This window comes from Halictus rubicundus, chromosome 8 (assembly GCF_050948215.1).
Source record: "Halictus rubicundus isolate RS-2024b chromosome 8, iyHalRubi1_principal, whole genome shotgun sequence".
NCBI classification, from domain to species: Eukaryota; Metazoa; Arthropoda; class Insecta; order Hymenoptera; family Halictidae; genus Halictus; species Halictus rubicundus.
In genome coordinates, this window is record NC_135156.1 from 209,578 (window position 1) to 233,031 (window position 23,454).

General features: G+C 37.1%; 1 protein-coding gene and 1 long non-coding RNA gene across 4 annotated transcripts in view; both read right to left on the bottom strand.

Moving 5' to 3' along the window:
* Positions 1 to 23,454, bottom strand: part of LOC143356656 (uncharacterized) — a 388,872-nt gene that overhangs the window by 121,490 nt on the left and 243,928 nt on the right. The gene's annotated exons all lie outside the window — the stretch shown is intronic.
* The window catches only part of Mapmodulin (acidic leucine-rich nuclear phosphoprotein 32 mapmodulin), a 132,578-nt gene continuing 127,209 nt past the window's right edge, over positions 18,086 to 23,454 (bottom strand). For 2 of the 3 annotated variants that reach the window (XM_076792530.1, XM_076792529.1), the window contains exon 8: positions 18,086 to 20,989. In XM_076792530.1, coding sequence (XP_076648645.1) covers positions 20,931 to 20,989 — 59 coding nt within the window. In that variant the 3' untranslated portion in view covers positions 18,086 to 20,930. The remainder of the gene's footprint in view (positions 20,990 to 23,454) is intronic. The other variant, XR_013082705.1, reaches the window with a different exon arrangement.

The following is a 23,454-nucleotide window of genomic DNA, read 5'->3' on the forward strand; positions in this document are numbered from 1 at the left end:
TAAATCTTGTGTACAAAATCTCTAATTAATATAAATTAAGAATAATGTTGGATTAGGATCGATAAAGGATTTGTTTCTTCGGTTAATAAAGCACTTCATATAGAACTGGAAATATTTTAATATACGTCTGTACTTGTTAGCTGACTCGGATCAAGTGGCTCGTTCAATTTGGTTAAGGTTAAACCACGCTCGCGCTAGGTGTCGCCACTTACGCATACTACATAAGTCAAATGTATTACATTTTCAACACGCCTTCTTACATTTGACTTTTCACAAGACATTTCTTTTATTCTTTACAGTTGTTCTGCACGCATACGGATTCAGTTATATTATATTTAACAATTTTCTGAAATACATAAATTTCGCTTTACCTAGACTTTTTGTTAGTACGTCTGCTACATTATTTTGAGATTCAACTTTAACTATATCTATAATACCTTTGTCGTAGTTTTCATTTATGTAATGATATTGAACTTCAATATGTTTGGAATTTTTTGTGTAATTTCCAAACTTGGCTATCGCAATTGCCCCTGCGTTGTCTTCGAATATCCTCACTGGTTTTGTTATTTCGATTTTAAAAGTGTCTTTTAACATATTTCGTACAAAGTTTACATCGGTTACTGCCTCTGATAGGGCTATATATTCTGCTAATGTGGAAGATTTCGCTACCGTGTTTTGTTTACGTGACTTCCAGTAGATTACATTATTAAACAATCTTAAAAAGTATCCTGTTGTAGATTTTCTGTCATTACAATCACCTGCCCAGTCTGCATCTACCATACAATCTAATATTTCCGTATTACAATTTTTCTTGTAAGTTAACTTTAGTTCTTTGGTCGAGTACAAATATTTTAAAATTCTTAGCGCGTATTTATAATGAGTATTAGTGTACGAGTTTTGAAATCTGCTTAAATAGTTAACGCTGTACGCAATGTCAGGTCTTGTTCCGGTACTTATATATAATAGCTTTCCAATTAAATTTCTATATTTGTTGCATGTATCAATATTGCTTGCAGGTTTGAGTTTTAAATTTTCTTCCATGGGTGTGCTATACAATTTTGTACTTTCTAATTGATATTTTTCTGCTAAAGATTCAATATAGTTTTCTTGACTTAAGGTCATCATGTTTTGTTCCATATTGTGATCAATGTTTATTCCAATGTAATTTTTTACTTTACCCATATCTTTCATTTTAAATCGATTTGACAGTTTTGACTTTACTTCATTAATAATCTTTTGATTCTTACAACATATTAATAAATCATCAACAAATAATAATATATATGTTTCATATTTTTCACTTCTTCTTACATACAAACAATAGTCATACTTGCTTCGATTAAAGTTTAAATTCTTCATAAACTCGTTAAAGCACTCGTACCATGACCTGGGACTTTCCCTTAGACCGTATAATGCCTTTTCTAATTTATACACTTGTCCAGTGCCATTATTATACCCTTCTGGTTGCTCTACATGCACTTCAGAGATAATTTTGCCATTAAGAAACGCGGTTTTAACATCCATTTGTTCAATGAGTAAGCTATATTGACAACAGTAAGAAAGTAATAGTTTTAAAGTTTGCATTTTTACTACAGGTGAATATACATTTTCTAACCTATCCTTTTGTTGAAAACCTCTTACCACTAGTCTGGCTTTATATGTTTTATCATCTTTCTTCCTATAAACCCATCTTAAATCGATTACTTTTTTATTTATTGGCCTCTCAACTAGTTTCCACGTTTTATTTTGTTCAATGCTTTCTATTTCTGATTTCATAGCTTGTTTCCATTTTTCAGATTCGTGAGACTCAAACGCCTCCTTAACTGATACTGGTACCATAGCATCGCAATAATTTACACATATGAAATTTGTGACATATTCATCATTGAAATATTTTTTATTTGGAGTTTTACTCCTTGACGGACGCTCAGACCTTGCATCGTTTGTACTATTTGAACCTTGAATTGTGTTTGTATTACCTGAACCCTGAATTCTATTGGTATTTCTTGAACCTTGAATTGTATTTATTTCATCGCTTTCTACTGACTCGAAGCTTGGTTCTGTATCGGTTCCACTTGATTCATTATCGGTTTGATTTACACTATCAAAATTTCTATCAGATTCATCGTTGTCATCAAGACCTATACATTTTATCCCTTGTTCAATTACATCTACATGTCTAGCGTTAATTACTTTATTGTTAACCAATATTCTGTAGCCTGTCTCTGTGTAACCTAGTAAAATCCCTAATTTTGCTTTATTGTCCCATTTTGATTTGCGTAATTGTTCTGGGACTCTAACGAATACCTTACTTCCATAGATTTTTAAATGTGTTACGTCTGGTTTTTTCTTAAAGAATATTTCATATGGTGACTTGTTTTGAATTGTATTGGCTATAGTTCTGTTTTTTAAATACGCTGCTGCTTTAATAAGTTCCGGCCAATATATTCTATTTACTTTTGCTTCGTTTAGTAAACACCTAGCTGTATCCATGATGGATCTGTTGTATCTTTCCGCCACTCCATTCAACTCATGTACGTATGGAGGACACGGAATCATACGTATACCTTTCTGTCTAATAAATTCACGAGTTCTATTATTTATATATTCTTTTCCATTGTCACAGATTAGATTTTGAACTTTTTTCTTTGTTAAATTCTCTACTAAGTTTACATACTCTACGAAGCAGTTATAAGTATCAGTTTTTGAGTTTATACAATATACTTTGGCTAATTTACTGTAGTCATCTATAAATGATACGAAATATTTTTCACCATTATTACCCTCTGTCGGGTGAGGCCCATTTAAATCCGTGTATATAGTTTCTAAAATTTCATTGGCGTGACTTCTGTTATTGGCAAACGGTAAATTTGACATTTTACTTTGACTGCATATTGCGCATTTTATGTATTCAGTCTCTAAATTTTTTGGCAGTCCATTTAACAATTCATCATTGCATAATTTATTTAGATATTGGAAATTTACATGACCTAGCGCCCGATGCCATTTTTCCTTTTTTGTCATATTATTTTTTATCATTAAATTTGTACTTAAATTTGTACTTATTTGTTTATTTTTATTGTTTGTAACGAAACTCGTTATATGGTACAGATCGTCTCTTTTGACTGCTACTGCAATTAATACATTTGATGGATTATAAATTTTTAGTTGATGGCCATATGAAACTATTTTGTTTTGGTAAGTTATTTTTGAGTAACTAATAAGGTTTTTTTTCATATTACTTACATAGTATACATTATTTAGTGTTACTCTGATGTCGTTTCCATTTACTTGAAAAATTGCATTTATCTTTCCTACTTTTGTTGCTTGTAAGGTATGGCCATCACCTAATTTTACATTTACTGGTTTTTTTAATTCTAGATATTCCTCGAAAACGTTATCTACATTTACTACATGGTCTGTGCACCCGCTGTCTATAATCCAAGAGATTAAATTTTCTGAACCTGAACTAACCTGTGTTTCTATTCGTGACTCGTTTATCTCTGTTATAAATGCGTTTCCTAGTCCGCTATTGTCGTTGTTTCTTTCCTGTTGTAGCGGCCACGAGGGGTTTGCTGAGCCTCGATGTCTTCCTCTGCCTCGTGCGTAGTTTCCGCCATGTTGAAAATTTCTTCCACGTTCGAAATTTCCGCCATATTGATGGTTTCTTCCTCGTTCAGGATTTCCGCCATATTTGAAATTTCCTCTGCTTGGCCCCCTGCTGCGAAAATTTCCTCGTCCACGACCATGTTGCATTTCTCCACGTGGACATAATGCTTGGATATGCCCTTGTTCGCCGCACGTGTAACATTTTCCACGCATGCTTGCTGCGAAGGCACTTGATGTTTGCTGTCCTTTTATACTCTTTTCTTCTTTTTCTTTTAACTTTATCTTCGACATTAAATATTCAACCGTTCTTTCTGCCCTTGGTAATACGTCTATCAAATCGCCGATGTGGCTGTATGACGACGGTAAAGCTCTGATCATATATCTTAGTTTTTCATCTTCGGTTACTATTCCTCCGGCTGATTTTATTTCGTTGCACGCCTTCTCGAACTCATCGAAGAACGACGTCGCATTTTCATAGTCCGTTAGTTTTATTCTCTCCATATTATTTCTGCAGACAATCTGCAACGAGGTGGATTGTTTCAGGTATAGCTCATCAAATTTTTTTAAAGCTTCAAATGCGTTTTTTTGTCTTCTATGTAGTGTAGTTGTTTATTGGATATCGAACTGTATATGTAGTTCATTGCTTTCGCATCCTTAATTTTCCATTCTGCCCCGTTATCAGCAGCTACTCTCTCTCTTAGAGCTGCTTCTTCGCACTGCTTGCTTTCCATGAATTTTAGTATTCTCTTTTTCCAGCTTAGATATTCTGACCCGTCGAATATTGGGATTATCATGTCGTCTACCTTCACGTACGCCATGTTCTTTCTTTGTGCTTTCGGCCACGTGTTGACTATTTCTTCTTCACTTTATTTTTTCATAAACCACAAACTCCAATAACCACGGACTGCTACCATGTTGGATTAGGATCGATAAAGGATTTGTTTCTTCGGTTAATAAAGCACTTCATATAGAACTGGAAATATTTTAATATACGTCTGTACTTGTTAGCTGACTCGGATCAAGTGGCTCGTTCAATTTGGTTAAGGTTAAACCACGCTCGCGCTAGGTGTCGCCACTTACGCATACTACATAAGTCAAATGTATTACATTTTCAACAAATAATATTAATTATAATGATACGTATTTTATTTTTTCCAATTTTGTAGTTGCAAACTCTAGTTGTAAAAAATGGAAAACCCGGAAAAATTCGAACAAATACAGATCTCATATCGAAGTTTAAAAGCGACCAACCTGAATATTAATCTAATAATGAGCTATTGTCATCAACACTATCTTATTTGTTCATATATTTAGCTACTGTTATTATTAATTAAAAAAAATTTTCTTTCATGAATAAATATTTTTTCCACCTCAGCACCATAAGATTTTTATTAGTTGACTTTAAAAACACATTAGAACTATTTTTAAATAATTTTACTCGAAAACATTCTAGTTTGCTCTTTATTTCACCGTTCTACTAATTTTTTATGGGCTGCATTGTACTCTTTTGCAACTCAATACCGTGGTACCATCCATATTCAAGGAAGAACAATTTTTTGCGACGATCATTGAAAAAACAAAAATGTTTCCTTCATTTCAGTCCTTTAGTGCGTTGGTGCCGTAGCGCCCAGCACACCTACCTGTGTTCTGTGTCACATCTGGAGTTTTATGGTACGCTAACTCGCAAGCCAGACCATACAAGCGAATGCATCCACAACTTCCAGAGACCTGCCTCCAAAACTAATTAAAGGAAGGCTAGACATGCAGTGTGTACTAAACTCCTCAAAAGAGGCGGATTCCAGTCGCTCGTGTTATAAACCTTATTCGATACTTCATCGAAAGGGTGATCTTACATATTTCTGTAACAGTTCCAAGTGCATGCACTTTGTTCATGATACACTCTTTGTAATGATTAAATTCAATTAAATATTAAGTAAATCTTTCACGGTGCTAACGGCCCTCGCAGAGATGGGCATTATTTGGGATAAAAAATTATTTAAATAAAAATTCGAATAAAAGATACTTTATCTTTATTTGTTATTTGAAGGTTCGAATAAAAAAAAGCATCTTTATTGGACGAGTGTCGAATAAATAATTTTATTAGATGAGAATTTATCCGACGAATAAAAATACTTTTTTATATTCGAAGCTTCAAATTAAATTTTCATTTTTTATCTGTACTGTTATTCGGAGGCTACGACTAATTCTTCGGAATTTCGAATAATTTTCGTCAGCTTGAATAAGCGGCTTCGAACCCCGTCGGCCCAGGCCCAGAAGCTCGTGCCACCTCGGTCGCCCAGCGGTGCAATAAACGGCAGCCGCGCGATCCGAGGCGAGAGCAGGTATATCGGTGTGAAACTACTACTAATCAAATTACAAAACTTCTTTATTTTTCATTATTTTTTTATAGCACTTCCATCAACCTATTTGTGGAGTTTTTCTGATTAAAATGACACTAAACACGATATAATTTGATCTGTATTGCTATTCAAACGCTTCGAATAATTTTCTTCGAATAATCTTTGCCAGCTATAAGCTGTTAAAATTTTTGTACAATTTGATTGTGTGGAGTTATACGTGTAGACAAAAGTATTTACTTTGATTGTAATTTCACTTACTTTAAAAATTAGCTTATCTTATTTAAATTGAAATGTAGGGAATTTAATATTATATTTTTCTAGAATTGTCTAGACATCATGATTGCCCATGCTCAGACATCATGTCTGGATCTGTTTTACGATCGAGCGAGACACTGTCATTTTTTAGTTATTTATTGGCATGCTTGGCCCTAAGAATTCGTTACGGGCTTGGGTACGGGTCTAGAAGCGGGAAGACAGACCAGCCGTACTCCACTAAATGACAATTCACACATTGCAGGCAGACACTCAGGAGAAAGGCGATACAAGTTTCGGGGAAAGATCCTTGAACAAGGGATCTTTGTGCAGTATCCTGCGAGGCTTACGTGAGAAAATGAATTCACGGAGTCAGTAGGCGTTGCACAATTTACGTAAGGTTAATGATAGTTCAGTAAGTTAAATAACACGATATTAAGCAAGCCATATAGAAGTTAATAATAACATCACTCTCCAAAAAATTGTTATAATTTACCATATTTATATACCTTCTATGTGTATGTAACTCTGTAAGGAGTTAATGATATTATCGATTTATATGTAAGTCCATTCGAAACAAATTCGTCAAAATGCCGGAAATATTGTCTTTTAAGTTTTTCACGTGAAACGTGCATTATTTCAAATATTAATACAAATAAAGGTTACGCACATACTTGCCGAATATACCTAATGTAGTTATTAAAAAATCAAATATATTAAAAATCACGTTATAAGTTACAAATGAAATACTATTATTACCATTATCTATTTCAAAAAGAACGCAGAGTTGAATTTTGGGTATTGCGATAACTCGCTCACCCGAACTTGCCCGATTCTTTTCGAACGCGCTCGATGAAGTCGGGTCATGGGCCGTCCGAAAGGCTCGGACCGCTCGACGTGTCCCGATTCGAGTGCCCGACTCACGAGCCGGCCCGCACATCCCTACTGTGTCACATCTGGAGTTTTATGGCATGCTAACAATCGACATTGAGTTGCAAATCAAACCATATAAGCAAACGCATTCGCAACTTCCAGAGGCCTGATTCCAAGGCTAAAAGGAGAGGCCACGACCTTCGGGTCACCGATTCTGTTGAAATTTTGCACACTTATAGATCTCGTTCTCCTGTTCACGAATATATACCATTATAGGGGCAGATACTCAATAGTTTTCGAGATATTGACGATTAAAGTTTCATTATTTCTTATATAATGCCGTATTTTTCCTAGATTACAAGAATCGGTGTGGCACGACGGTAGCGTACCAAGTTTTCAGCCGAACGACCAGGGTTCAAATCTTGCCGACTAATGCATTTTTTTTTATTATGTTTTATCATTGTCTATTTATATTATTAATTTCAATCGATTAAATTTCACGCATAAAATTGCATTTTGAATTATAAATAACATGTATTTATTTACTAACAACAGAATTATTTACTATTATTATATATTATTATTTATATATCAAATATATGTATTAAATTTTAAGAAGTCTTTATAAATATCCTGTATTCATTTTCCGGTTTCCGAACAAGTTACTGTTACCTTTGTGTGATGTGACATAAGTTCATCTACCTTTACTTGAACCAGTGCGGTCTTTTCTCCCTTTTATGTTATCGTAATTTCGAACGTTGATTGATACTGAGATCCTGTCTGGTCCATGTTGATTATATAATTTAAATGGAATTGCTAGGTGATATATTTTACTACTTTCCGATAATTTTCGGCGGCCTGCTATGTTTTATCAAAATGAAATCGGTACTTATCATTATATTGAAATTTAATCGATTTAAATTGATAATATAAATATACAATGATAAAACATAATAAAATTTTTAAAAAATGCGTTAGTCGTCAGGATTTGAACACTGGAACATATTTACTATATCTGTATTTCTATCGATATCTGCATTCCTATGTAATAAATGATTTTTTGCTTTTCCATCAATGATATTATTTCTTAACTTATTCAGTGATATTACTTATTAGAAGATCAATGATATTATTTCTTAACTTATTCAGTGATATTACTTATTAGAAGATCAATGATATTATTTCTTAACTTATTCAGTGATATTACTTATTAGAAGATCAATGATATTATTTCTTAACTTACACCGGATTATATCCCGCTTTGTATTAAACAATTTTTGGATATTATTCCGAAAGGCACGATCGAGATGAAACTTGGTGGGTATGTAAAACTCAACATTCTGAACAACTTTTTCCTATACATGTAACCGCGGCTCGGCCATAGTTTCGGAGATATTCCTATACGTGCACGTCCGAGGCGTGCGTATCACATTTCTAGCGGAAAAAACATAAACAGATCATTGTGTCGATTCCGTCCCCTCAACGGCTTAACCCCAACAAACTTGAATTATACCTCCGGCTGTACTTCCGAAAAGCACCGGGGAAATACAATACGCACGCCTCGGACGTACACGGACGGAAAAAGTTATTCAGAATGTTGAGTTTTACATACTCACCAAGTTTCATCTCGATCGGCCACAGGTGCCTTTTGGAAGGACAGCCCACCTGTTATCTAAACATTCTTTTAAAGTCCTTTTTTACAGTCGCAGAGGAAGAAACGCTCTGTATTTTGGAATTCAAGTAATTGTAGACACTTGTATGATTCTGTTATATATACTACTTTGACAAAATTAGAAAATAAAAATTATGTGGCGTGTGTAATACCGTACAAAGCAGTTTCAGATGAATGATAATGTGTTCAGGAACTGTTACAGCAATATGTAAGATCACCCTGTCGATGAAGTATCGAATGCGGTTTATGACACGAGCGACTGGAATCCACCTCTTTTGAGGAGTTTCGTGCACACTGCATGTTTACCCTTCCTTTAATTAGGTTTGGAGGCAGGTCTCTCGAAGTTGTGGAAGCATTCGCTTGTACGGTCTGGCTTGCGACTCAATAGCGATTGTTAGCGTACCATAAAACTCCAGATGGGACACAGAACACAGGTAGGTGTTCTGGGCGCTAAGTCACAAACGCACTAAAGTACTGCATTGTGGAAACTATTTTGTTTTTTCAATGATCGTCGCAAAAAATTGTTCTTCCTTGAATATGGATGGTACTATGGTATCGAGTTGTAAATGAGTGTTAAACGGAGCTGCAATGCAGCCCATAAAAAATTAGTAGAACGGTGAAATAAAGAGTAAACTAGAATGTTTTCGAGTAAAATTATTTAAAAATAGTTCTAATATGTTTTTAAAGTCATCTAGTAAAAATCTTATGGTGCTGAGGTGGAAAAAATATTTATTCATGAAAGAAAATTTTTTTCAATTAATAATAACAGTAGCTAAATATATGAAAAAATTTAAGATAGTGTTGATGACAATAGCTCATTGTTAAATTAATTTTCAGGGTGGTCGCTTTTAAACTTCGATATGAAATCTGTATTTGTTCGAATTTTTCCGGGTTTTCCATTTTTTACAACTAGAGTTTGCAACTACAAAATTGGAAAAAATAAAATACGTATCATTACAATTAATATTACTCTTAATTTATATTAATTAGAGATTTTGTACCCAAGATTTACATATTAGTTACATATTTCATATACAACAATTAAGCTGTACGTTCTAATCCTGGTTAAAAAAATAATGTGCGTTCCGTTTTATGCTAAAAGACGACACGGTTCTGTTCCAGGAAAGACGACACGGTTCTGTGTCATGCTAAAAGACGACACGGTTCTGTTCCAGGAAAGACGACACGGTTCTGTGTCATGCTAAAAGACGACACGGTTCTGTTCCAGGAAAGACGACACGGTTCTGTGCCATGCTAAAGCGGCGATGTCACGAAAGTGGGAACGCCGAAACCCCGGGCGTGAGCACTCTCCTATCCTCTCTGGTATATGGCAGATTGTTACAAGGCGTGAATGCGAGACCAAAGATTATTTAGAATAAAAATATTAAAGATTGTTTATTAATAAGTGAATACTTGATAGTTATTTTTCCCACAGTTATAACGTTTAAATTCCTTAACAAGGTATTCCCCATCTATTACCACGAGGAACTCTGAAAAGTTCTGATTGATAGCTTTTTAAATAAATACAGCATGTTCATTCTGTCTTCGTGCTGCCACGCCACGAGACGTCAGGCTCTAACATTGGGCAGCGAACCCCTGGGGTTCTGGTAGCAGAGGACATACTGTGCCTTTGTTCCGAGCCTCTCGAACCCTCTCAAGTGGCTGTCCCGGACCCCAAAATGCTTATAAACTGGGAAAAAACGGCATGCTCGCCGGCCTATGAGATATGCATTGACCTTTATGCAGCAAATTGACGGGAAAGCTGTTGAAGTGGTATCATACACGAAGCGACTGTGTAGAAATGAGCCACATGGATTTGCTGGCGGCAATTAGAAAAATGTTTGGACAGCGAGCAAATACTTTAAGTCTACGAAAAGAGTTAGAAGCCAGAACATGGGCACCCCACGAGGCATTCGCGGATTATCTGCACGACAAAATTACGTTGGCGAACCGAGTCCCGGTCGCCGACGGCGAACTCGTCGACTACGTGATCGACGGCATCCTAAAGGAAGGTTACCGGACAGAGGCACGCATTCAGTGTTTTAAATCCACCGATGCGTTATTGACGGCGTTCGAAAAAGTCGTTTGACCACGGGAGACGACGCGGAGGGAAATGGGGCGTCAAGGAGATGCTTCGATGGTGGCAAAGAGGCTGCCAAGGATCTCGAAGGAGTTGAAGGACGATGCGAAGCTACGGTGTTATAATTGCAACGGGGCTGGACACTTTTCAAAGGATTGTCCGAAGCCGAGGAGGGAATGATGTTCCTGTTACATCTGCGAACAATTTGGGCACCAGGCGACGAAGCGCGGGAAGCCGGCATCGACATCGGGGCAGGTGAACTACGTAACAGCGCAACGTGAGAGCGATTGCGAGTTCCTGCGCTCCGTGGACCAGCATCTGGGTGACAAAAATGAACTCTCTTTTTCCGTAACCGCGTTATTAGACTCAGGCAGCCCGGTAAGTTTTATTAAAGACAAATTCGTACCAGAGAGCTTTCAAAGAAATACCGTTCCAACGACCGATTTTTGCGGAATAAATAACAGTCACCTTCGCGTTTTGGGCAATGTAAATGCAACGATCGGTTTAAATAAGCAGAAATGCGACGTTCAATTATGTATTGTCCCAAATGAAACTATGCAGAAAAATTTAGTGCTCGGACGCGACTTTATGCGAATTGCGAACCTTACATTGGTGTGTCGCGAAGCCCAAGAAATAATGAATATCGAAATGAATTCCGATGTCGAATTGTCCACGCGCGATATCACAGTAAACGAAGATCTGCCTGTGCCAGTAAAGAGACGAGCACGGGAGATCTTTCGCGAAAGTTACGTGACTCCGACGAGATCGGAGAAGCCGATGGTCGAGAACGTTATGAAATTAGCGATCACGAACGAAAATCCATTTCATTGTACGCCACGACGACTCGCGCATACCGAGAAAATTAAATTAAAACAAATCTTAGGCTCACTTTTAGAAAGAGGTATAATTCGGGACAGTACGTCAGAATACGCGTCACCGATAGTGTTGTTGAGGAAGAAAACGGGCGAAATACGCATGTGCGTTGATTTTCGTACCCTGAATAAGGTAACTGCTCGCGATAATTTTCCAATACCCTTGATTGAAGATCAGTTGAACGTCCTAGCGGGAAAACGATACTTCACGACGCTAGACCTAAAGGATGGGTTTTTCCACATTACCATGCATGACGAGTCGATTAAGTATACTTCGTTCGTAACCCCTCTGGGCCAATTTGAATATCTTAAAATGCCATTTGGCCTAAAGGGAGCGCCGCTCAAATTTCAAAGATTCGTCACCACGATATTTAAAGATTTGATCAATTCGGGGGATGTATCCGTCTATCTAGACGATTTTTTAATCGCAACCACCACAATCGAGCATCACTTCCGGGTACTTAAGAGGGTATTCACATTGTTGGTAGAAAATAAGTTAGAATTACGACTAGATAAATGCAGGTTCCTGCAAACAAAACTAGATTATCTCGGGTATACGATTACGAACGAAGGTATTAGCCCAGAGCGCAGTATAGAGGCGATTAAAAAGTTCCCGATTCCGAGAAACGTCCGGGACGTGCAGAGTTTTTTTAGGATTGTGTTCCTATTTTAGAAAATTTATCGAAAATTTCTCAATTAATGCCAGACCGCTATATGACTTTACGCGGAAAAATACTAATTTTAAATTCGAACGGGAGGAAATGCACGCGTACGAAACACTCAAAGCAGCTGTGGTGGACGCGCCTATTTTGAGTATTTACGCACCGCAGGACGAAACGGAGCTGCATTGCGACGCGAGCGCAGTTGGATTCGGTGCCATTTTGATGCAACGGAAGGCAGATCATAAATTCCATCCGGTTTTCTGTTTTTCCAAAGGAACTACACCGACTGAGTCAAAGCATCACTCATTCGAACTAGAAACACTAGCTCTATCGTTTACGCCTTACGCCGGTTCCGGGTTTACCTTACGGGTATCGTATTTAAGATTATTACGGACTGCCAAGCATTGAGCATGACGCTTAACAAAAAGAACACGAATCCGCAGATTTCGAGGTGGACTCTCGAAATGCAGTCCTACGACTATACGCTCGAACACAGAATTGGAGCGCGAATGGCCCATGTCGACGCACTAAGCAGACAGATACTTGTGGTCGAAGATAACTCATTTGACAAAAATCTAGCATTATGTCAGGACGGGAACGAAGTCATTGTACATTTAAGAAATTCCTTAGAACAATCAGAACATAAACAATATGAACTACGGGACGGACTAGTTTACCGGAAATATCATGAGCAACTCTTATTCTATGTGCCTTCCTCCATGGAATCTAGCGTCATGCATCGATATCGTAACGAAATTGGTCACGTGGGAGTAGAATTCCGGTAAGCCCGAGGGTGCCCTACACTGCATCCCAAAAGGAGACAAACCGTTTTCAACATTACACGTTGACCATTTAGACCCATTATCGAAAGCGGGCAACGTGAAAAAACGTTTTATTTTCGCCGTCATAGACGGATTTACGAAATTCGTAAAATTGTACGCGACGAAAACAACAAATTCGACCGAAGTCATTAATTGTTTAAAATCATATTTCGTTACGTTCACTGGGACAATACGAATTGTGTCCGATCGGGGAAGCAGCTTTACGTCTCGCGACTTCCAAGATTTCACGAATGAATATGGCGTTCAGCACATCAAAGTCGCGACTGCGTCTCCGCAGGGCAATGGCCAAGTCGAACGTGTAAAGGTCGGCCCAAACAAGACCGGGAAGAGACCGTGCATGTTTGGCCGCTAGATTCGAAACCAGGGTGTAGGGTTTGAGTCGACGGAGCTTCAGTGTTCTCGACTATATTTCTGCTCGCCCCGGTTGGGTCATTATCTCGAGCGTTTGACCATTTCCAGATGGCCTTTCAGGAGCGCGTTGACAGTTCCCTGCTGTGCATGGCACAAAAAAAATCCTTATGTAAACTATCGGTATCTCCCCTTTACAATACCATGGAAATAGGAAACCTTCCTGCCTCTTGGTGAAACAGCATTATACATCCTTGTATTATATGTAAATTATTCATACATATATTGTAAAAACGAGAATAGTTGTTTTTTTTTTAAGGAAATATCCACATTAGGAAGGGGGTCATTCATGTTGTGGTCCAAGAGAAAACGGGAGGCGGGGGTTGAGCTGGGTTCTCAAATAATTTATTTTTTCCTTGGTGAATGTCATTTCTTAATTAAAAAATATTAGAAATATCTTTGTTTTGCAAATTTTACCACTGGTTCAAGTGTGAAAAAATTTTAATAAATATGGCTGTATTTTACGTTTCTTCATCTTTCTCTTTGAAATTTCATTTTGTAATTCGCGGAGCCGCAAAACTATTTATTGTACTATTAATTATTTTAGGTTCATAAAATTGCTGGATATTCTTTAGACATTCTGAAGTAAGGGTCGCTAGCGAAAAAATTTATGTATATGGAAAACTTCTGAATTCTTGTCCATAATGATCTAAAAATGGTTAGATGGAAGGTTCCCTGGCAGAAATGCGGTGACGTATCTATATCTTGTCCAATGAGACGAGGCAGTAGACGTAAACATAGCCAGTCGAGTGGGACAAAGTTGAAGTTATTATCCTTCCAAGATAATTAGCAAAGGATGCACGCTGATACTTCACTGCCTCGTCTCGTTGGACAGAGTAGAGGTACCAATGCGCGGCTGATTGGTTCAGACTGGACGGCGCAGCAGAGGTGGGGATAGGCACACCTAACGGTAGGCTTCTCAAGAATGGTGACACTTTAAAAATGGCGAAATTAAAATTATTTGAAGTGAACGCTGCACCGCGATACATAGCCTAGCACGGTTGGCGCGCGGTAGAAGCAGAGCCCGGGAGGCTGTTAGGCCTATGGCCTCCCGGGCACGGGGCCAACCGTGCGAGGCTGTGCATCGCGATGCAGCGTTCACTTGAAATAACTTTAATTTCGTCAATTTTAAAGTGTCCGCTTTTTTAAAAACAGGTCCGTAAAGGAGACACTTGGGGCTAAAACCTCAATTTTTTTCAAATTTTTAAAAAGGTACCTGCTACGAAAACATACCATTTGTTTTAAATAATTGCCAAATAAATGGCGTAGAAAACATTTTTTCCAAATGACAACATTTTCGGTAAACACTTTTATGTTTTCGCTACAAGCTTCCAAAAACTCATTTTCATCGGTGCGACAGTTCTAGTCTTATAATATAATGAAAAAAGGGTGACACGTATTTTTACGCGTCTGTAAAATCAACAATTTTTAAAACATCGAAAAATCTATTGAGATTCGATTGATAGGTCATCATCATCGGTGAAGTAGTTTTTTAAATAATACAACATTTATAATGTTTTGCCACGGCCACGCCACGACGGCCAGGGTCGCTGAGTATTCTTCGCAAGAATATTTCGTGAAACCCCGGCCGCGGCCCGGTCGGCTCTACCATAGGATCCTCAGGGGTAAGAGGGGAGTAAACGGTTCTGAGGTTCTGGTAGCTAACCCCCGTGGTGCGCGGCACTTGGCCTTTGTTGCGAGCATCTTGAGCGTCTCTCAAGTGGCCTTCGAACACGGCCAACTCTGTATGGCATAGGAAAACGGGCCCCGTTCCCGGACACGGTGAGACCTGTTTTGTATGGGCCGACCTTAAATCGTTCGATTATCCCGATGATAGCTAAACTAAGCGATGAACGAAAAGTTCAATGGGTTAATGTCCTAAACGAGGTAGAATTTGTGTGTAACAACACTGTGAATAAATTCACAGGAGAATGTCCGAGCGTGCTTCTGTACGGCGTAAAGCAACGCGGAAGGAGAGTGATAGTTTACGCTACTATTTGGAATCGACCGGGCTCATAAATAAAAAACGGGAATTAGACAAATTGAGACACGAGGTCGGCAAAAAGATTGAAATGGCGCAAACAAAAAACCGCGATTATTATGATAAAAAACACCGAACACTGACAAAATACGCGGAAGGCGACAAGGTCATTATCCGAAATTTCGACAACACCCCCGGTGCGAAACTGACGCCTCGGTATAAAGGACCATACATGGTGTCCAAGGTTTTAAGGAACGACCGGTACGTCATTCAGGATATCGACGGACACCAAATTTCGCATATTCCGTATCGGGGAACCTGGGAAGCCGCGAATTTGCGACGATGGCTTCCCGCTCGGTTAATCGGGACGATTAACTGTCAGGATGGCCAAATTGTAAGAGCGCGCGATTTCGTCGACCGTTAGGCTTGGCGGGAAACCGTCGAGCCTTATATGGTCATGGGAAGTCGCCACATGACCATATAAGGTAACAGGGCAGCGACGAGGTCGACGGAAAATCTGACGATCGCGATTCTAGGGAGAGAGAGCGTAGATATAGAGCGCGGTCACGGGCCGCGAGGGAGTTCGCCTAGGCCTAGACGATCAGCGACGATACTATGTGCAAGCGAGAGTAAATAAAGTTTGCATCTACTACACTTCTACGACAAATACCACTGCTGTACATAACAACAACTGTAAGTATACAATTATAACTATTCTACTTCTGTTAGTAAATAAATACATGTTATTTATATTTCAAAATGCACGTTTGTGCGTAAAATTTAATCGATTACAATTGATAACATAAACGTACAATGATAAAACATAATAAAATTAAAAAAAAGATGCGTAAGTCGGTAGGATTTTAACACTGGTCGTCCGGCTGAAATCATGGCACGCTACCGTCGCGCCACAACAACTCTTGTACCCTAGAAAAAATACGGCATTACATAGGAAATAATGAAACTTTAATCGTCAATATCTCGAAAACTATTGAGCATCTGCCCCTATAATGGTACATATTCGTGAACAGGAGAACGAGATCTATGAGTGTGCGAAGTTTCAACACAATCGGTGACCCGTAGGTCGCGGCTTTTCCTTGTAAACCGGAGTATAATATTATATAAAGGAATATATAAAATAACGTTCTCTACAGATCACATATACTTATTTACATAAATCTAGGAAATAGTTGTTATTGCATAATTATTTTCAATAAGGTTTATACAAATTCTGAATCAACATTACTCATTACTCATTATATCCATTTCACTATCAAAATATATAATAAAACATCGCAAACATTTAGCATTCTCGATATACTAAAATGCTTGATAATATCTATGTGCTGATCTTCCCGCTGTAACTCGCATCATGTCATTTTACGCCTGATTTGATTTCGAGCCGCTCTCTTCGGTGCGAGCCGTTCGCTTCGTTGCGAGCCGCTCGCTTCGTGCGGGTACTCGACTGGACTCCAAAAGCGAGTCCCAACTCGACTCGGCTCGCATGTGCGAGCTTGGCTGCAGGCCTAATATTTACACTTATTTTCCGTTAACCTAATTGTAATGGGAAGTAACTTTCATCATTCATTACACAAGTAAATATCATCAGAATTATATTTGGTATCATTTTCACTAGAAAAATGCAACGAATATGTTGGTGAAAGTCGCATAAAAAAATAATGAAAAGTAAAGAAGTTTTATTGTTGGATTATTAGCGGTCTCCCGGTATGACACCGACATAACCGAACCATGTTATGTTTACACTCCTCGGCGACCGACGCGACGCCTCGGCAGCAATCATCGCTGTACTTTTCTACGTTCGGCGCAAATCAAAGAATGGGCGATAATGGGCAATATCCGGGGCGATAAACGACATCAAGACCCGTGTTGCTGACATATATCGAGAATTCACTGTACAAGGATACGGATGTGAAAGTAATGATAAATCATCGGCAATAACGTGTTGCGATAACTATAAATGTATTATCAGTAATTGAATAAAAATACTAATCATTACACGCAATAGAAATCAGCAACATGGATGTAAACATTGTCGACGAAACACACTGTCGGAGAAATAATTGTCGGTGATCTAAACGTGTCGGTGAAGTAAGGGGGACCCGGTCAAAAGTGTCCCCAAACCAAATTGATTTCTGGTCAGACCAATCGATGTGGCTCCCAAAGAAACCCCTCTGTGACAAGTTTCACGTCGATACCCTTACCACAAGGGTATTTACAGGGAGAGCACGGTTTAATGAATTATGCTCTATTTTTTCTTTTCGGCTCAACACAATTCATCCGTTCTTAGTTTCAACAATTTACTCAGCATGCGCTACTCAAAAATAATCTCAACCAATACGTGTACCATTCTATTACTATACAGAAAATAGAACAACACCAGGTTAAATGTTCTATAAAACGCAGCGAGCTTCAAGAAGGTACAGATCAGACAATAATAACTATAGAACACAACCTTTGATTTATAGATGGTTTTATTAATAAATTATTTTTTCTTATTTTGTGATGAGGATGCTTGAAATAAACAAATATTACGATAAAGGTCCATTTTAACAACGGAAGAGAAAGACAGTACACAAATGTAATATATCTGATAATAGAAGATGTGATAGATTACGTAAGTTGTCTATCCAAAATTGCAATTGATAAAAGTACGTCGTGGGTCGCGCAGAACGTTCAGTTATTTATAATTGTTTAATTATAATGTAATCCATGAATTATTTATAACTTAACTTTTAATATGAAATCTGCACGATCCGCAATTACGAATTGCAGATTGGAAATTTACACATTTTTATCTGTACATGTCATATACTCATTGTACCTAATATAAATTTGCTTTAGTTTTGGAAAAATTGGATAAGGCCATAACCAAACTGGCGACAAAGAGGCGCCAGATCCTCGATTCTACCATAATTTTTTTTTTTTTTTAGAAAACCGATCCTCTCTTGCACTCTCACTCGCTATTTCACTCCCATCCACTCCCAGGATCACGTAGTTAAGTGGTAGTCCGTCCAACAATTCATTTGTCGCAGTCTCACCATTAACTACATCATCTAATCCACCTTTTCGTGTTTTTTTTTTGCGCTTATTTCTCGAGGTTTTGTGTTTTCGCTATAATCTAAATTTTACGTTTCTGACTTTTCATTTTTAAATATGATTCAAAAGTGCGAAAGTACAAGTGTAAATATTATTTTCCTTTTTAAAAATTATAATTTTAATTTAATATTAATTAATGATATTAATAATCATTACCAATTAATTCCGCACTTCAATCATCATGAGATGTGTTAGCACTATGGTAACTTCAGAGACAGAAATTAAAGGCAATTCTGGATTTACAGCGACTTGAAATTTTGATATTTCTTCTTTTCTGTTTGAACGAAGCGAATGAATGTATTGTATAACTCATTTTCTTTCGTTACTGTGAACAATTGTAGGTTTTGATAATATAAAAGCATTGCATTATCATGATCTAAATGCGTACAATTTGAAAAAGCGTAATATTACAGTAACATTGCGGCAAAATTACAGCAACGTTACAGTAACTAATCAAACGAATTCATATTATATCAAAGTATAGTGTATATAACAATAACATTAACAGCCATGTATCGTTGGGCTCATGATAACTTTACATAAACGCTGGAACGTAAAATTGAGTAAAAAGAATACAAGTCAGAGTCAGCATACTGCAGTAGAATGCCAATTATGTCGTCACGTTACTTCACAGTTATTTTTCAAGATATTATCGTATCTTGACATCTCAGAAACTATTGAACTTATATATAAAAAAAAAGAACACACACACACAAAGTATATTTGAGAAATACTGCAATATTCTTTATATGCTAAACTGATCCATTTTAATCAATATCTCAATTATACAAATTCATCATCATTACTCTAAAAAAAAAACGAAATGTACACAAATAATTTTGTATTTCTTCATTCTTATGATGTAGATTCGCTATAGCAATACACCTTCCATAGGTATAAGCTCAAACGCATGAGCTACATGTACAGAGTGGTCCACGCAACTTGCACACCTTAATATTTTGGTTATTTGTAATAATAGGTAAAACGATATATGCAAAAGTTGCATGGTACAGAAGGGGAAAATTGGGATGTAAACATCTTTTATGTGCGCGAAGGCTTTTCCGAGATTTCAAGGACACCTTGATTTTTTTAAATTGAAAGATCTACCTTTTGTATCATGAATCGATAGAGTATCAAATTCTACGTACAAATGTATTGACCTTCATACGTCCCAGATCTAATAACGAAATATTATCGAAATAATTTCCAATACGTACATACTACCTGGAAGCTACTAGATTATCGAACTGATTTCCCTCAACTATAATATGGTGAGTATATATGGAAAATTATTTCGGTAATATCTCGTTAACTTATTAGATCTAGGACATATGAAGACCAATGAACTTTTACGCAGCATTTGATACTCCATCGATTCATGATACAAAAGGTAGGTTTCTCCATTTAAAGAAATTAAGGTGACCTTGAAATCTCAGAAAAGGCTTTGCACACATAAAAGATATTTACATCACAATATTTCCCCTTTTATACCATGCAATTTGTATATATCATTTTTTCATATTACTACCAATAACGAAAATATTCAAGGTGGGCAAGTTGCGTGAACCATCCTGTATTTATCTCTTTATTTTCTGTCCCAAAAATCACAGAGGCATAATGCACCTCAATGTAATGGTGTAAACCTGTACAAAAGTTGTTCCTCGTGTACTCTAGCCTTACTCATAGTACAATAATAATGTATTTAAAATGTAACTTATGTAACCTTATTACTCATTAACGATAACTGCATTCCAGCGTGACCAGTCTTTGGCCGACTGGAGCTAACAGACAAATATGCTCCTTCAAGTGTAAAACCCCACTGCTGCCTCTGTACCCATCAATACATGATCTTTATCGTCCACTATGCAACACCACTAATATTTTAACTATATTCTCTATATAAAATATCGTTAGTATAACTAAAACGTACTGTGTCCAGCTGGAATGCAGCCCTATTTTTTATGCCATCATTATCGTTTTTTTTCTTCATTTCCGTCTGTTCCTTCTTTCTGCAATGGTTTGTTGTTGTACACACAAATTGTCAGTCAATGATTTACTGATTAACTCTCACAACTAACTGTAGTCTGTCATTGGTCGGTCAATTAGTTTGATTCCCAGGTGGTTCACTCGGCATCTCCGTTACTGTTATTTATATGAATTTTACACTCATTCAACAATATCATAAAGCTGCTTTTTATGCTTCTAGTTCCCTGAATCTCCATCTTCGTGTTTTCTCTTCTTGCCTCGTGCTGGAGATGATTCTATAGAATGAAAAATAGAAAATTTGTAATTAAATTTTGTCATTCATTTTTCTACGGGTGTGTGACCCTTTCGGTCGCGAGGGGGGATGCTGTTGTAAAAGGTTAACAAAATTGAAAGTACACGACATTTGAGCAGATGTACACTTCAAGGCAAATGTACTCTTAAAATTCTGCAGGCGAATCCGCATAAATAACGGCGTTACAGCGCATTTCGTGCCATGCAGCACATTTTGAAACAGGGTCATCCCACGCGAAATCAAACACTTTCCGGAGTAATGTTTCAGATTTTACCCAAAGAGCCTAGCCGAATTAAGGTAGTCAAAAGCGTCCTTTTAATCGATTTTAACCAGAAATGCTCGCTCGATAGCTTACACTATCCAACAAAATAACTTTTTCGTGTTCTGCAATATCTGTTCGGTGATTCTTATAGACTTTGTCATTCTAAAACCAAATCTGAAAGCAGAATTGCTCCATCACTTAACGTTTTCGAGAAACATTGGTTTTTGTAAAACTTCATGATTTTGATAAAAAATGACGTGTTATGCAAAAACTGAACATGCGAGGTAGTTCAGGTTTGAGTCAAAAGAGAGAGAGAGAGGACTCTCCTCTACATATCCATGTAGCCATTGCAGCCGATTATATTTTTATGTACTTCCTAATAATTGTAAATGGTTGTTAAAGTTAGGAAAACAGCTGACGCGGGTATTTTATACGCCCAATTTTTGTATTTATGAGAAAAATCCTATATCTAGCAGGAATTTACTATACAAGAATGCATTGTACAGACATTTCTGCTAATGAAACCATTCATGAAAAGTATTTGGTTCCCTTAGTATATGAGCAGGTTAAGAAAGTATTCATTGACAGCTTGTGCACGGCGCTTTCTCGACTCGCCAGGGCCGACGCTATGCCTAGTCGACATTGTTACCATTCAAATATGTCTTTGCTTACTATGTTTAATTACATTTTTTTTTGTCTTTTTGGATGCTAATCATTACAAAAAATGATAAAAATACAAGATATATTCACATTTCACTGTGGAAATGCTTAATAAAGAAAATTAAATACAACTATTTCTGATGTAAACAAATTTAAAAATGTTTCCGCCTTGCTTGACGCTTGTACATGGTATCCCGATTTTCAATAATAAGTGTGTAACAGTTTCATTGGTATCGTTTTCCCGTTGTTGAAATATCTTGATGAGAGATTACTGCAGGAATTATATTTCTTGTTTTGATTTTAGAACAATTTCGCCAGAAATATAACAAAAACAGTCCGGCAGATTTACACACTTTCGCGACATTGTATTATGTAAAATATGTCTTTTTTGATAGAAGAAAATTTCAGAGAAACACGTTGTTGGTTCAGAGGGGCAAACATTATGATAGGAAAAAAAGGTTATAAATTTTGAGATTTCAAAGTCATCGAAGTTTTGTTAAATGGAATGATATAGTTTTATTATCGCTATATGATAGCGGAGGTCAAGACGAATCCAAGGACCTGTAATGTTATGATCCTCACGTGAACTTGAGTATGAAAAATTCTTAAAAGTAGGGCACTTGATGTAAATAGTGAAATAACGATGATTTACATGATCCCTAAGGTTACAAGAAATGTTCTTGAACCTTCACTAATGACTGTAAACACGCTTGCAATAAATTGTAAACACTGATACAAATTCTTCTCCTTTCGACGACTCTAATCAGTACGTTTAAGAAATTCATGAGGATTTATTCGATTGTAAAAGATAACGTTATTTCTCTGAAACGATGAAACGGTATACAGATATGCAGAAAAGATAGAAATTATTTTAGTTTATGGTGAGGATAAAAATAACTCAGTACAAGCATCTCAATTGTACACAGAAAAAGACCCTAAGAGAAATCTTCCTTTTCGAAAAAGTTTTCCTCGCATAGTTCAATTGTTTTGTAAAACATGGACTATTAAATCACTCAAAAGAAAACGATGAAAGCCTGCTACTGGAGAAGATGCCAAAAATTTTGCATTGGCTACAGTCAATATTGATCCTACTACAAGTTGTCGAAAAATTGGGCATCTTTAGGTATTTCCAAAGCAAGTGTGTGCCGAATATTGCAACGTCATAATTTCATCCATACCATATTTCCTTACATCAGAAGCTTGATGGCAACGACTTTGAGAATCGTGTTGCTTTTTGCACATGAGCATTGCAGCAAATACAAGAAATTAACGTTTCTTTTATGACGTTTTCTTTACTGACGAAGCTACTTTTTCTAATCATGGACAGCTAAATACACATAATATGCATTATTGGTACACTGAAAACCCGAAATGGCTTCGACTAGTTGTACATCAGCGTCCATGGAGTGTGGAAAGTGGTGTGGAATCGTTGGTCATAACATATGAATTTTTCGTACTTAAGGTCACGTGAAGGTCATAATATCACAGGTCGTTGGATTCGTCTTGACCTCGGCTATCATATAGCG